We start from the raw sequence: 16,234 nt of genomic DNA, 5'->3' as shown, positions 1-16,234 counted from the left end.
GCTCATGATATTTAATCCCTATAACTATCAGAGCTTAAAATTGCACTAAGACTTTTGGGACACAGTGTGTGTCTACTCTGACAATTGCAGGTGCTACAGAAATGTAGGGGCCCATTCTTATTTTTTCTTCTGCATGTTCTCTCCTTTCGTAGTTCGATAGGCTTAAAGGACGTGATACCAAGACCAAGGTTATCAGGAATGGCTGTCAGTAATGACATCCTGACTATTGTGCGTTATTGGAAAACTGGAGAAGCGAGATGTGACTGAACTTCTCCGGGCCTCTGTTTAGCCCTTGTAAAATGAGGAGGCCAGTCTAGAGGGCTTGTGAAGTCCCTTCCAGCACTACGATTTCTCTATGATCCTACTATTTCAACAATATCAACAAAGGCAAGGAATGAAGGGTTTTGCTTTTCCCTGGGCCACATCTGCTTCCCAAATTTCCAGAATGAAATCTTCCACCCCGCCCCCCCAAAGGCCCCGAATCACTCCTCCATGACTCGACTGCTGTGAAGTCCTTTCCTGCCTCAAGTGTTGGACAGCTTGGGCCTTTCTGACTTTTATCCCACTGCCTGGGCTGTTCTCTGTTATGGAACTGTAGCCAGGGCCCCCCAGAAAAGATGGCAGGTGCTAACAACGTGCCTCCAATGTTTAGAACACGTGTCTTTCATGGACATACTGACTTCAGGAAGGAGCCTTCCGTCGGTGCCAGCATGCAAAACCCACGGCAGACTGTCACACAATCGTGTGGCTTCGGTTGTAAGGGCTAAATTTACACTTACACACACACACACAGAAATAATACTCCTCTTTCTTTCTCTATAGGGATGTAGTTATTTGCTAGCCACAAAAATTAGGACATGAACTTGGAGCTATCTAGCAAGGGGATGGATTCAATGAGCCATCTACACTCTCCTGTTCAGACCCTTTTGTGAACAAAGACATACATTTGGATAGGGTGAGAAGTCAGTCTATTTCTAGGGTTAAGGATCCTTCTGGGGGTCAGGATTAGGGATCATTCTGTAGCTGAGATTAGGGGGTCAGTCTCTGATTGGGATGGGGGGGTCAGAGTAAAATTAGTGAACAGAGTAAAGTTCAAAGTTCATTCAAAGATGTAACCAAAGGCCTTGGCTTCCCTGGCTGCATGTTCTTGGCTGAGAGTAATGACCACATTGGAAGCAAAAAGAAAGGGGAAGGAACAAATCTCTTACTGATCTGTGCCCTCTGGGGTGCGATCCTGGCCACGGCTGGTGATCCCTGTGCCAGCTTTGAACCTGGCTTCTCTGGAGTGCCCACTGGGTTGCCATTGGCAGTGCTACAGAGGATGGGCAGGCTGATCTCCTTCTTGGTGACGGGTGCCTCAGGGCCCTCACTGTCAGCGGGGGCCTCCTTGTCAACAGAAACCTTCTTGTTCAACAGGTTGCTGATCTCCATGATGTTACCGATGATCTCAACAGGGCCTGTCAGATTCTTCTTCCGAGCAGGGAGGTCATCCTTGGCTTTTTTCAGGTATGATGCTGGTGCCCAGCCTTCTTTTCCCAGATACCTATGGCAAGGAGAACACTAAAGATTAACATGCTAGCGCTTGGGCTCTATGTCTCCGAATTGTCCAGCCCAGGGAGCTCTCAGGCCTCCATGTATCCAACCTTCCCATCCCAGTCTCTATTTGGATGGCCCAAGTCCAAGCCTGATTGCCCTAACTCTGTCCCTTCTGTCCCTCTATCATCACCAGATAACACCACCCATTCCAGCAGGAAGTGGCTGCTCAGATCCAAGGAAACAGTTACAAATAACAACTGTTAAAAGTTATAAGAAGCACAACATAGCAGCCCAAACCTCTCTCCTGGTTCTTTCCTAATGTGCCTTTTCTCCCCTAAACCAGACAGAGAGGGGAGCTAAAAATGAGACCCCATGTGTTTTAAAGCTTGGTGGTCCGGATGGTAGCATTGGCAATGGCCAAGCCATGCCATTTAAGTGCAGCTCAGTAAACTATGTAAAACTCTCCATGACGCCCCATCCTTCTCTCTTACTGTGGTTCAGGGGATAGAGAACTGGTAAGATCTGGGTTCAAATCCCACCTGTGACATTAACTGGCTATGTGATCAAGGATCATAGAATCACAGTTCTAGAGCTAGAGGAGATCTTAGAGATCACCAAGGTCAATCCCCTCATTTTTCAGATAGGGAAACTGAAGCATAGAGCAGTTAAATGATTTGCTCAGGGTCACACTACTAATGAGTATTTGAGGCAGGATTTGACTAGGTCTTCCTGACTACAAATCCAGGACTCTTATCTATTACAATGGTAAGTTAATAAAATTTCTTTGTGCCTCAGTTTCCTAGAAAATGGCATGCTTGACTGATCTGTAAAATTTTACTACTGAAGATCTTTTTTTCTTAAAATCTATAAACTTTCTAAAACCTCAATTTCTCCTCCTTGTGTTCTGTTCCAACTCCCTCACCCTGACCTGCTGAAAACCAGTGTCCTGAGAGGTTGCAGGGGGAAGAATGGTCTCTGGCAGATAATTGCAGTATTTGACTGGCTCACAATTAGTTTAGCTTAGAAAACAAGGAGACTCTTCTGGCTCTCACTTTCCATACGATTTTAAAATTTGAGGAGTCTATTGAATGTGATTTTCCCTGTGAGTGAAAGTTGTTCTATAAAAAGACCCTCTTATGGGCAGTCCCTGTGTCCCCCTCCCCCTCTCCCAAAGCTCTCCTAATCCATTGGCCAGCTGCCACAGGGAGACGAGGCAAGAGTGCTGACTTCACTAGGGGACCCAGACAACAACATATCAGCTGTCTAGACTGGCTGGGCCAAGTAATCAATCATTCATTCTCACAGGATGTGGGAGGAGGCTGTTCAGTACAGTGTAGTGTGCACAGGGGTTGGAGTCTGAGGACTTGGGTTCCAATGCTGACTCTGCTGGTTACTTGCTCTACCACTTTGGGCAAGTCACCCCTGGGCCACCCCTCTCCCCTGGGCCTCAGTTTCCTCATTTATAAAATAAGGGAGTTGGACTTGATGACCTCTAATGTCCCTTCTAACACTCTGAGAAGCTAAGGCTATCCTTAAGACCATGGGGAGGTGATGTTCTCAGGCCAGAAGCCCACTGGCTCCTGCCACAATTCTAAATAATCCTAAACCATACAAAGAAAGACTAGAATAAAGGGGAGTAACAGAGAAAGGAAAGAAACATTTATTAATCACTTATTATACACTAGGCACTATGCTAAGCACTATCTGATTTGATCCTTACAACAACCCTGGGAGGTAGGTGCCATTATAATCTCATTTTATAGTTGAAGAAACCAAGGCAGACAAGCTAGCAGCAAGTATCTGAGGCTAGATCTGAACTCAGGTGTTCCCGACTCTGGGCCCAGCGTTCTACCCAATATACTACCCAACCTGCTTCTAGTACGGAAACAGGATGAAAGGCTAACAAGAGGGAGAGAGATTCTCTAGTTTCCCTCTTTGTATCCTCTTATTACTTTGGACTCTTGGGAGGGAATCTCTGGGGACTCGGGCATCCTTCAGGGGCATAGAACTCTACAAAAATGTTGTCGCTCCAGTTTCCTTAGCATGAAGGATCCAGAGTCATATGATTCTCTACAGGTTTCTAAGTCAAGGTAAAGGATATGAGGCTAGGCTTTTGGTAGAGAGCAAGGCATGCTGGGCATCTGTGCCCTCAGATATCACCAGAAGGGGTTTTCCCTCTGAAGACAGGGGGACCTCAGAGCATAGCCATGTCATCAGCACAACGAGGGCTCCTGGGCACAACACGCTGGCTGACACTGGAGATTTCTGAAGCCACATCCCATCCCCCATCTCCCACTCAGCTTGTAGGATGACTATATCCTTCTCAAGCACATTTTCCTCAAGCACTGCTTCTAACATGTTGTCTCCTGTTCAAAAGCTTTGACAGGTTCCTCTTTTTAAAAATGCACATGGTCTTGGGAAGACTGAGGTCTCTGATCATTCCTAATTGGTTTGACAGCCTGGGATGATTAGTATGATCTCTCTAGTCTTTCCTCATCACCGCTACCAAGCCCAGGTGTCATACTAAGGGTGGGGGACAGGGGAATAGGTAAATGCTCATGGAAGACACTAGGAAATGACTGAGAGTACATAGGGAATACTCCAGATAATTTTTCAGCTATGGAGAGAGGGTAGGGGAATGGATGGGGAGGGGAAGAAAAGCAGGTCTGGGTGGGATCTTGGGTAAGTGGCCTGGGGCCCAGAGGAACATGCAATGGACAGTGACAGAGAAATACAGAAAGGGAGGTGGGAAGAGCCAATGACCAACTGCCCATTTTCAAAATGTTGCTTCCAACAAAGAGGGAGTGGGCGTGGAACGTATTTCTTCTTCCTCCCACCTGTAGCACATGTCCTTCTGCTTGTAGGTCCTAGAATTTGGGATGGTGTTAGGACTGTTATTATTGATCAGCCCCAATAGGAGACTGATAAGCTTTGTGAACTGCCCCAAGGAAGTCAATGCTGTCTCAATGGAGGTCTCTGAATAGAGGGGAATTCTGGTATAGAGAAGGAAGCTGGAAAAGAGAATATGAACTCTAGAACACAATGAAGAAAGTTCCAAATAACAGACGTACTTCTAAAGTGCAGTCCCTTCCTAAGTTGAAGAAGGCCTCTATAGGCCTATTTAATGGGATGAAAGAATCAGATGTAAAGCAAGGGCAGGAGGGAGCCTTTCCACGTCTTCTAAACTAGAGGCTAAATGAATGCAGCAATGCTAAATTAATCTATGGTACAGGTACAGGGTCTAATTCTTACCCAAATAGCTTTCCCATTCATCGTTTCACTCAGGTTTGCCATAGCCCTGGGATGAGGCTCAGACAGGCTGAGGGTCAGTACTATGGTTAGTCAGAAGGTACTCCACCTGGGATGGACCAGGCTGGAAGACAGGGTGGAAAAGGGGGAGCCCTCAAGACTGGGGGCCTTAGTCAGCTGTTGCTAGACAGCAGAAGCAGTAGACAAAGGCCCGAGGGACCAAAATACAGGGGAGGGCTAGGAAAGAAAGGAAACGAGCATTTATTAGGCCTCTATTACGTGCCAGGAACTGTGCTAAGCGCTTCACAAATATGATCTCCATCAGTCTTCACAACAACCCTGGGAGGTAAGTGCTATTATATTATTTTGCTCATTTTACGTGGTGAGCCCTAGGGTAGTGGGGAAAAGGGGGGAAACTCATCTTGGGAAATTTCAGAACAAAGCATGTCGAAGCTCAAAGGGACTGTAGAGATTGCGCAGTCCAACCTTTTCACTTTACGTAGGAGGAAACCGAGGCCTAGAGAAGGGTGAGGGACTTGTCCAAGGCTGTGCAGAGCTAGAAGCAGAACTGGAACCAGGAGTCAGGTCTCCTGAGGTCAATGCTGTGAGCCTCTTCTCAACACAACCTGAAGGTTCCAATGAGAGAGCTAGTCACAGGCACTCTGCAGAGGCATCTGCCCCTTGGCATCCTACAGCCTGAAATCTACAGGCCTCTAGAGACAGAAAGACACAGCAGGCAAGGGAGAGGGTCAATCTTTCCCAGGCTCCCGAATAGTCTGGTCTAAGCTGTTCAGGACTGGGGACCCTTGTCCCACCCTACAGAAGGCCACCCAAGAGACGCTCAACATGTTGGAATTTTTCAGTGGAAGGTGTCCTGAGCAAGGAGTAATGATATCTGAGTTTGAATCCTCTCTGTCTGTATATGCCCCGGGGCAAATAACTTGACTATTCCGACCTCAATTTTCTCACATGTCAAATGGGAATAATCCCTGCTTTCCTATCTCACAGGAGTGTGGTAATGGAAAGTTATGGATATGAAGTAATGGAAATGAAAGCTCTTGGAAAAATAAAGCATTATAAAAAGTCAGGTATTACTTTTCCTGTCAATTGTAATAATAATACTATTGGAACAGGAAAGTTTTTGCTCCCAAAAAAAACTTCCCGACCACTGGCATATAGGAACCTGGGATAGGAAAATATGAAAAGTTGCCATGGCCATTCCAAGTTTGGGCTCAGGGACCCTAAATTAATGTGTTAGTTTGAGCTTCTGACATCAGAGGTTCCATCAAAAGCAGGCCTAGCCTGGTTTCTATGCACATGGTCAAACAGCCTGGCTTCAGTGACAGGTTACAGAGAGGAAGGATGGGCCGCACCAGAGATGGTAACAGATGTCACCTGCTTCAGTAAGGGTCAGTAGGAGGCCTCAGTTAGCAGTCAGTCTGGGGCCAGGTTTAGGGTAAATCTGTGGCTGAGATTAGAGGCTAGCCTGGGTTCAGGATTGAAGGTCAGCCTACAATTAGTTTAAGAATCCAGTGCTAGGGGGTTAATCTATGGCAGAGATTAGGGGGTGAGTGTGGTGACAGGTTAGGCGTTAATTCATGGCTGGAGTTAAAGTCCAAGGCAGGTATAAGATTAGAGGTCAGTCTGTGACCATGTAAGGGTCAGCTGAGAGATTCAGCATGTAACATAGAAACGCATAGGAGCAAGCCTAGAAAGACACAGAGAAACCTTGCTAAAGATTTCAGCCCTGGATGCCCACTCACAGAAGTGAGAAGTTCTGTTCAAGCACCTCTACGTAGGGATCCTGAACAGAACACTGATTGTTAAAACTGGAAGGTAATTTAGAGATTGTCTAGTCCAATGTTCATTTTACAGGGGAGGAAACTGAGGCCCATCCACATGGCAGAATTAGAATGAGGACCTAGGCTTCCTTTTCTTGGCCCCAGGCCTCAGAACTTATTTTTGTCTCCAGAGTTACAGTGACAAAGGTAAATACTGAGCAAAGACAGGCTGGGAATTCAGAAGTGCCTCTGTGCATCTGATCTGGACTTGGACTCCTCCACATCTGCTTTCCAGCTCCAGAGCTCTGGAATCCCTCCAGAGATGGAGGAAACTGGGGGAAAAAGGAGTGACACAGAGCAACAGACAGGAAATGAGGATGAACACAGAGCCTGGAATGTCGGGAAATCCCATTTAAGGGGGCCCAAGTCAGCATTCTTAAGGTGGAACAGATCTTCGTAGGACAGACCTAGAGAACATCAGGGCTGCAAGGACGATATTGCTTCATCCAGCTCCCTCATTTTACAGATGGGAAAATGGGGCTGGCACAGGGAAGAGGAAAAGGTCACACAGCAAGTCAAAGAGAATCTAGAAATAGAAATAGAATCTAGGCAAGGACCCTGCTTCCTAATCATTCAGACTGTCAGAGGTTCCTTCTTAAAGCCTGAGCCTGGTGCTGGAGGGAGAGGCTATTGGAACGTGTCTCCATCAGGGTCACAGGTATGGTGGTGGTTGTTGTCTTAGAGAATCGGGGAAGGAGGAAAAGTTCAGAGACAGCTGGCTAAGGAAAGATAGTAACAACAGCTAATATAAATAAAGCACCTACTATGTGCACTCTGCTAAGCACTTTACAATTATTACCTCATTTGGTCCTCACAACAACCCTGGGAGGAAGGTGCTGTTATTATCTCCATGTTACAGATGAGGAAAGTGAGACAAATAGGGTTAAGTGACTTGCCCAGGGTCACGCAGCTAGGAAGTGCCTGAGGTCACACTGGAACTCAGGTAAGATCAAAGGCTATCTAGTCTGACCCTCTGTCATTTTTACCAGTTTACCAGAGGAAACTGAGGCCCAGGGTGGAGAAAAGAGAAAAGACTTCTCCAAGGTCACACAGTAAGTATCAGAGTGGCTCTGGGATTGGGTGACCTGGGTTTCTGCCTCTGATACCAATGCCAGAGCCTGGAGAGCAAGAGGGGACAGGACACATCTTCGTGTTAAATTCAGATTCCTACCTGCTGGCAGCTGTAGCATGGCCAGAGAAGCTACGCCAGAGGTGGGGAACCTGAGGTCTTGAGGCTACATGTGGCCTCTTGGGTGCAGCCTTTTAACTGAGTCCAAGTTTTACAGAACAAATCCTTTTATTAAGGGGGTTTATTCTGTGAAGTTTGGATTCAGTCAAAGGGTTGCACTTGAGGACCTAGAGGGCCACATGGGCACTTGAGGCCAAAGGTTCCCCAACCCTGAGCTAAGCTTCTTTTAGGTCAAGAGCTCTTAACCATGTTTGGGTCATGGACCCCTTGGGCAGTCTGCTGAAGCCTCTGAGCCCCTTCTCAGGATAATGTTTTTAATGCAGAAAATGAAATACATAGGACTAGAGAGGAGGTTGGAGATTAGTGGAAAATAAATGTGTAATTGTTTTTCCCTTTCCACGTTGATAGGCCCCTGAAATGTAACCACAGATCCTTTTGTGGGGGGCAGGTAGCCATGGACCCAGGTTAAGAACCACTGTTTTAGGCTGAGTCTTACTTCAGGTTCTAGGCCCATTGACCCACTGTTCTTACTATCTTGTGCTTAGTGAGCATTCTACAGATATTTCTTGAGTTGAACTGAAAACAGCTGTAGCATAGTGGAAAGGACACTGAATGAGAAATCAGGAAACCTGGGTTCTAGGAGGAAGCCCTTCCTGCCAGCGGCCTTCATAAAGTGCATAAATTCATACCAGTAGCTGAGCGAGAGTGTGCATGGCTCAGAACAAGCAGTCCCCACTGCTAGGCACACAATTCTGAGCACATACAGAACTCAGCTATGTAGGGACAGGAGCGTGTGTTTGTCTCTAATAGACAGGATGTTATGAGGAGGAAAGAGTAGATGAGGGCCTGAAAACTAAGTGGAGCCTATACACATTTAACGTAGGCTCAGAAACTGATTCCTGGGCCCAGAAGTTTGGGGGGAACTTCTCTGCCAAGCTAAGCAAAGCTCAGTGAATGGCAAGCCGAGCAGAATTATTCATACAGAGCTGTTTCCTTGTTCTCTTGGACTAAGTCGGTCTCCAAGGAAAGGATCCTTTCTAAAAGACAGACGTCTTGAGGAATGAAAAGATATGTTCTGCAAAGACGCAAAAGAATCCTTTGCTTGTCAATCAGACAGTTGGTTAAATAGGAGGCTCAGAGAAGATCTTCTAGGGGTCTTTTGCCTCAGGGTCCCTGATGACTCACTCACGAGATGTCACTCGATGGTGGTGTTAGGGAGTGAACAGAATAAGAGTTTTGGAGTCAGAAGACCTGGGGTGGAATCCTATTCTGCCACAGTCACAGTATGTAACCCGAGGCAAAGAATCATCTGTTTCCCCAGCTGAAAAATAAAGAGACTATGCTAGATGATCTCTGCCATCCTACGATTCCGTGGTCACTGGGAGGTATCATGGGGGTCCAGGGAGAAGTCCCTCATGATCATGTAAATTAAGAGCCTTACTAGAATTGACTCACATTTCTGTCTCAATGTCCTAAGAGTTGGAAGATCAGAGATCTATCATTAACTCATGTGATTCTAGGCCAAGTCCTTCCCCGTCTCTGGGTAATAGTTTTTCTTCGTAAAAAGGCCCCTTTCTAACTCTGGCAATCCAAGATCTATGCTCTTTGCCTTTGACCTCAACTCCAGCCACGTGTCTCTAGCTCTCTGGCCATGTCCCAGTGCCAGTCTTGGGACATCCTATTCCTCCTTGAGGGGCCCCATTTCATCAGGTGGCTGATAGCTCAGGATTTCCTTGAGTAACCTGACCTGGCTCCTTCTAAACTTAGGATGGGCTTAACCCCCCTCTGAGGTTCCAGCCTGGCTCCTTCAAGGTGGACAGGAGGAGAGCCTCAGGCTGGGGTCAGCTGTGACTGGCTGGTGTGGTGTTCCAATTAACTGGTGGCCAGGCCATAGCAGGGAGTACAGGAATTGGGGCTGAGTGCATCATGGCCCTTGTGGCCTAGAGCCCCAGGCAGCCCTTGTCAGAGGGGACGCCAGATGGCCCCGGTTTGGACACGGGAAACCAAACTCAGACGCACTGAAACTTTCCTGCAGATGTGAAGCCAAGGGAATTGCATCATAGCCTAAATAAGCCTGGGCCAGCCCACCAGAGGCTAAAACCACTGCCCCTACTTGGCAGTGGCTGGGTCTCCATTTATTTTTTACCCTCCAGGGAAGGAAATCTGCAAGATAAGCATGGTTTGGTCAAACCTTTCAGATCTCCAGGCTCCATCTGCCAACACCCCCACATCCAGGCCCCTACAACACGCTGCAGTTAATAATTGATTACCATCTGACACCCATTCTGCAGCAGGGGAGGGGGAAGGGAAGGGAAAAGGGGAGAGTGTGAGAAGCAAGCTGCTCTGGTTTTTCTCTGCTCTGCCAGGAATAGTTTGCCTTTAGAAACAAGAGAGTAATAAAATGCAGGACATACAGCTCTCTGGGCTAAAGGAAGCACATTACCTGATGTACCACCATCCTTCTAGGTTCTTCTGGATCACCTCCACAGTGACCCCCTTCTCAAACCCAATCTCGTCTTTGCTCTGGCTGGTGTACGGCTGCACTGTGATGTACTTCTCTTCTGGGGTGAAAGGAAGGGATTTGAGAGGCACAGTTATTAATGAGTCCATGAACAACAATCTCTTCCCAACCTCCTTTATTCCTTCCCCAAAGCACTGCCTACCCACTCCTCAAACCCATGAACTTGAAGGTCAATCTCAGACCTCAGGATGGTGGAGTAGGTATAAAGGATAGACCCTGGGAGCTGAGATGAGGGACCATGGGGACCTCGTCACATAGACTGTTCCCACCTGAAGTATAGAGGGAATTGGAAAAACAAAGCTGGCTCCTCCAACCTCCTGATCTGACAGCCTTGGAAGGTAGCCAAAGGGATCAAGAGCCAATTGGCTCCTTGGGTAGCCAACAGGGAGTAGTGTTGCCAGGGGCTGCCTGGAACCTATTTGGTGAATCCTGTTATAGACCTCTGTCTCCCACTTCCCACCCTGCCCCCGCACAGCAGGAAGATACTTGGTAAGGTGGGCGGGGGACCCCTTAATGCCCTGGGATAGCTCCAGCCTTATCTTCCCCTCCTTCTCAACCGGTCAACTCCAATCTAGTAAACCATGTCCCTTTACCATCCCCTGAACAAAATTACTCATTTCTGCCTCCCTAACTTTGCCTCATTTGATCATCTGGAATGCCCTCTGCCTCCTTCTATTTATCTAAACTGTATCCATCCTTCAAGGCTCAATGTTACTTCAGTGAGTCTGTCCTCCCTACAAACCCCTATTGCTTTTATTGTCTGGGCCACACAGACTGGCATCGTATAAATATAAGCATAATCCATCTAATTTCATTAATAGGCTCCACAAAAGTTTACTAAGTAAAATAATATTACAAGGGACAATTAGTTCTACAGGAACAGTATTATAAACATTACGAATTGGGGGTGGGTGGCCTAATGACATTGTGACATTTCTCTTTGTAAAGAGAAATGGCAGTTTTTTTAATTGAAATCCATCATGGTGGGCTTCAACCATTATGTGTTAACAATATACCAGCATCCCTCCTCCAAGCTCTGCTCTGCTAGCTTGCTCGGATGGAGTGATCACAGATGTATTGGGAATGAGGCCTGGGTACTTAGTAGGTGGACTCAAGTGGGACATGGAAATTAACCTAAACCAAGGGCATCGTAAGTAAGGAGACAGGTGGTTCTCATCCTTTAGCCTCTTTTCAATCATATAAAGTATTTCGGGGATGTTACTTCCTTTTTCTCTCCTACAAACAGTATCTCAGGGACAACTATGAAATGGAGGAAGATAAGCTAATCACCTCCAACAGACCCTTCCTGAGTTGGACAATCCTCAAACTTGGTCCTGTTCAGTCCACATTAGCCAACTTCAGAAAGCCTAGCTCAACTCCTCGCTAGCCTTGAGAGATCCTAGGAGTCATAGTGTAAGCACTTCTGAAGGCTAGGATTAAAGCAGTGAGGACTAGGCAAGAGTGCTGAGTTGCTGTCCTTGGGAGAACAATTTGGAACAAAAAAATCTGTCAAGAAGGGTTCACTCCCCTAGAAGCAGCCACTCAAGTTTCCATTCCTCATGATCAGAGGGTAAGGAGTATGGGGAAGAGAAGACAGAATGGGAGAAAGGGGCATGGTGCCATAGGGCCGTTGCCCTTTGGGAGGAGTTGAACTGATTTAGGTCCCTCTTTGGCTGGTCCATCTGTAAGCAAGTGGCCATGTCAAATGAGGCTTAAATTGAGAGTGGACAGGCTGAAGAAGAAAATACAACCTTCTTGAACCTTCTTTACAGTTCCCAGGCCTGACAATCACCCTCTTGGGCTTCTTATCCTGACCAGCATGAAAAGGACTGTCCAAAGTTCTGCTGACTGGAATGAAAATTGCCACTCCTGCTCCCTGTTCAGGGCCTCTGTCTTCATCTTTTGCTGGTTATCTGCTGGAGGAATGGTGTTGAGGATTGGAGCTGGTGGCCCTGTTTTTGGAGACAACTTCAACCATTGTGGCTAGGACAGCCAGAGCCATGCTGGAGTAAATTGCCCTTGGTTAGTCTGTACTGAGGACACCCTTTGGCTCCCCTATACTCTTTAAAAGAACCTTTTTTTTTTTGGAAGCAGATGCTCCTGTCTCCCTCCACCCCAGCCACCAGTGTTTTTGGCTCTTCCTCTCCACTCAGTATAGGTGCTGTCTTTGGAGAAGCCTTGCTTCTGGAAAGTTTCTGGTCCAACCTGGCTAGGGAGAGAGGCCAAGGAAGCGTGAGAGAAGCCCACACTTGCCAAATTCCAGCTTGGCTCTTTCAGAAGTTCATTGTTCTATAGTTCTGATCTTCTCCATTCAACAACTTCTTGTCTGGAGTGTCCCATCTTTCCAACAGGACCTTCTTTCTCTCAGCGTTGCTGAAGAAGGGGAGGGGATGGTGAGGGCAAATGTTGGACAACTACAGTGCCCGGAGGGGCAGGGCTGGGTCCCATGATCCAAAGTTCCGAGGTTAGGGATGGGCGAGGTCCCCTCCACATGGTGCCTTTGTTTAGCCATGCTATTTTTAAAAGCCTGTGGTCCTGAACAGGAAGCCATCATTAAAGTTTCCCTCTGCAGAGTTGCTTTCACAGCAAAAAAAAAAAATATAATACTAATTTTTTAAAATCACAAACACTCCTCTCTTTAGTGAGGGGGGTGGGGGAGGATGGCTAGGGGGCCAGATTGGCAGAGTACTGATCTTATGTAGATACACAGCCTCCAAAGTCAGCATCTGCCCGAGTCCCCAAATGATAATGGCTCCCTTCTATAGAAGGCAAGGAGCTAGGTCAACTGTTACAGAAAAGTGAGTTTTCTGTTGACCATTCATCGTACAAGTCTAGGGAATTAACTTTAGATGCTGGGCACTTCAACTACATTAAGCTGCTGTTTGCACTCTTAGCTCTAAGGACTAGAAAAGCGGACAGTTCTTTGGTGAAAGAGTAGCAGCTCCTTAACCTCACGTGGGTTCTAGGTTTGATAAGAACACAACACTTATAGCTTTAACATTTGCAAACTTCCCCTACAGTATCCCATTTGGCCCCTGCCTCCCCTTGTGAAGGAGAGGAGAAAGGGACGGATTCTACCTCCTCCCAGATGTTTGCCTGAGAGTCTGCAAAAGCTGTGATTTCACCATCCATGGCTCCATACCTACCTAAGACCCCTATGGTCCCAAACTCACTGGCCCCAAAAGGGGCAGGGGTAGGGAAGAGAAGAGTAGGGAGTCCAATACTCCAAGACAGTATAAACCACAAAACTCTTGTACGCTTGCCTAAGAAACCTGGAGAAGCAGAGGACCCAATGACCCACGGAAATAATTGCACTGTATGGTCAAGGGTCACTCAAGCTTTTTCTCCTGAAAATATGCCTTTGTTAGAAAGGTGACTCAAGCAGCTAGGCTCTCCCAAGCTCCTTCCTGGAGGCTCTAAGAACATTGTCACACCTATACTCAGGCATGAGGTAACAGTCCCTCCGCTGCCGGCCACCCGGCTCACCAAGCACTGAGCTTGCCAAGGGTGGAGGGAGGGTGAGAGGGAGAGCATGGAATGGCCCCAGTTTAGGTTAGGGAGCCAAACGTGGCTGGAGAGTTGTGAGTTTTCCAAACCACAGAAGACTTCTCTTTCCAGACACTTTCCCCTCCGTCAGCAATCTCCCCCACTCCCTTCCCGGCCCCCACAACTTACTCAGCCTCTGCTGAAAAAAGAGGCCTCTTCATTCCAATGGCCCCTTAACAAAGGCCTGGTAGAGGCCCCTCAAGGAAAGTCCTGTTTCTCTCTTGCTCAGCTACTCACCAACCAGCTTCCCCCATGCCTGCCTGCCTGCCTCCCTCCCTCCCAACCCCTAGGGCTGTTCTCAACAAACCGGTCCCCCAACACACTTAGCAGGATTTTCCATTCTGGTTAAATCAGTTTAACCTTGTAGGTCTAATGCTCGGAGAGTGTTTGCTGTCTAAGCCTGTGTACATATGTCTCCATGTGTATGCCTGTAAATGTGTCTATGTGCATGCTTAAGTCGAATAGGTCTTTATGGAATTGGAGGAATGCCTGGATATGCACAGTTGTAGTACGTATGGGTTTGTGTGTGCACGTTTGTTTGTAGTAGTGGGTTCCTGAACATGAAGTTTCTTTGTGCAGGGATGGGCCTGTGTAAAGAAATGCCATCAGAGTCTGGGACTCAGGTGGGAGGGGGAAGTCATAGCTTGTCACACCATATGTAGAATTTGTGGCATGTAGTTGTATAGCACGAATGAATGTGGATGTATTTGTGTGTTGTGTAAATATAATTAAAGGTATGTGTCTGTGGAGTTGTGTATATGTATTTGTACCTGTGTGTGTTGGGGGGTGCTGCTATTATAATAATAATAATAATTAATAATAATTCTCTATAGATATTTGTACATATATCCTCCCAAGTATGACTGTCTTTCCATGGTTATGTTGATACAGTCTCGTGTGTGTGTGTGTACATTTTGAGGAGGGAACTCCTCTGCCTTTAACAGGCTGGAGAGAAAAGCAGTTTCATTTCTTTCCTCGGAATCCCCGGTGAGAAAGAAAAACAAACAGAGGAGGCCAAGGTGCTGGAGTCCAACTGTGTGAAGCTGGTTTGTATCGAGTCCTGGAACCAGGACTAACGAAGCTGCCTTGGACAAGTTTGCTTTTACAAGCTCAGAAAGAAGAGGGGTCAGCTGTGGGCTGGGCCAGACTGGTCTCTTGGTGTCCTGTGGGAGGGGCTGTTTCCTTCTGGGCTGTTGTTGGGGTTGATTTTGGTCTATTCCCCAAATTCCTCTGCTTTGGGAAAGGCCCTTGGGTCATCCCGGGGCCCTCATTAGTGGATTTCAGTCTCTTCTTCCCAGTACGCTGCTTTTCATATGACTCAGCTTCTTGGGGACATTGATTGGCCTGGTAACTGGATTTCGGACCTTTCTCCCCATTGCACTTTTCCATTGATGGCTTGACTTCACGGGGACTTTCATAGGCCCTTGTTATCAGATTTCAGTCCCTCCTCCTCTAATTCCTGTGCACAAGGCAAACTAGGTCCTAGTAAACTGGGAAGCATCCCAGGGCACCATGCATTCAGGAGCGTCCTAAATGGAACACATTCATGACAATATTTTTATTTTGTTTGGGGTACCAACAATCCATAGAGAAAGCCTAGGGCTGGGCCTGCCACTGGATAGCCTAGCTTCACGGAGAGGTCTCTGACCCGTGCCATTGGATCTTCTCTCCCAAGAAAATGACCTGGGTATGCCCTAGCTTTATGACTCCAAGCTCGAGCTGTGTCCACTGCAACAAGAGGTCAGTGAGACGCTCAACTCCAGCTAAGGAAACCAAGAAACATCTCCAGTGTTGCCTAAATTCCAATGCCCATCCCATTCACCCTTCCATGTCACTTATCCCTAAAGCTCTAGCACTGATCCAGCTCCTGAGGGGCCTAAGGTGGGAAGAACAGATGGTTGTTGGCTTGAGGGTATATGTGAAAATGAACTCTTATTGCTCCCAGGTGAGCCAGCTCCAAGACGATCCAGGGTAGCCACCCACTCTCTTTTTGGGAAAGGGGCCATTGTTTGAGAGGACACCAAGGTTTCCCACTATCCAAAAGAAGTCATGGTGACTCCCCACTGTAAGTTCTCCTGCTAAGCCTTTACAAAAGGGCATAAATGAACTTCACAGGCACTATGCCATTCCTCTGGGTGTGTTCCGTGAGCTGGCAGAAGTGGAGACTCTGGCACAGAAAGGCTGAGTTTTAGGGGATTGCACAACTTGGAGAAGAGCTCCATTCACCCTTCTGAATGGTTACTCTACCAGACCCCAGTTTGCTGAGATACACCTACAAGAAGGGAGCAACTGCTATTGATAGGGAGTGAGGTGCGGGAGTAACGCCCATAGAAGGGATACATTTTGGCAATT

At 47.2% G+C, this 16,234-nt stretch overlaps 1 protein-coding gene across 1 annotated transcript in view; it reads right to left on the bottom strand.

Moving 5' to 3' along the window:
- Window positions 1–16,234, bottom strand: part of SH3PXD2A (SH3 and PX domains 2A) — a 338,878-nt gene that overhangs the window by 12,497 nt on the left and 310,147 nt on the right. Inside the window, exons 10-11 of the mRNA XM_036734422.1 lie at window positions 10,259–10,376; window positions 1,209–1,543 (exon numbers count right to left, since the gene is read on the bottom strand). Coding sequence (XP_036590317.1) covers window positions 1,209–1,543; window positions 10,259–10,376 — 453 coding nt within the window. The remainder of the gene's footprint in view (window positions 1–1,208; window positions 1,544–10,258; window positions 10,377–16,234) is intronic.

The sequence above is a fragment of the Trichosurus vulpecula genome, chromosome 8 (assembly GCF_011100635.1).
Source record: "Trichosurus vulpecula isolate mTriVul1 chromosome 8, mTriVul1.pri, whole genome shotgun sequence".
NCBI classification, from domain to species: Eukaryota; Metazoa; Chordata; class Mammalia; order Diprotodontia; family Phalangeridae; genus Trichosurus; species Trichosurus vulpecula.
The sequence above is the reverse complement of the archived record's forward strand: the minus strand, read 5'-3'. Positions and strand labels throughout refer to the sequence as shown.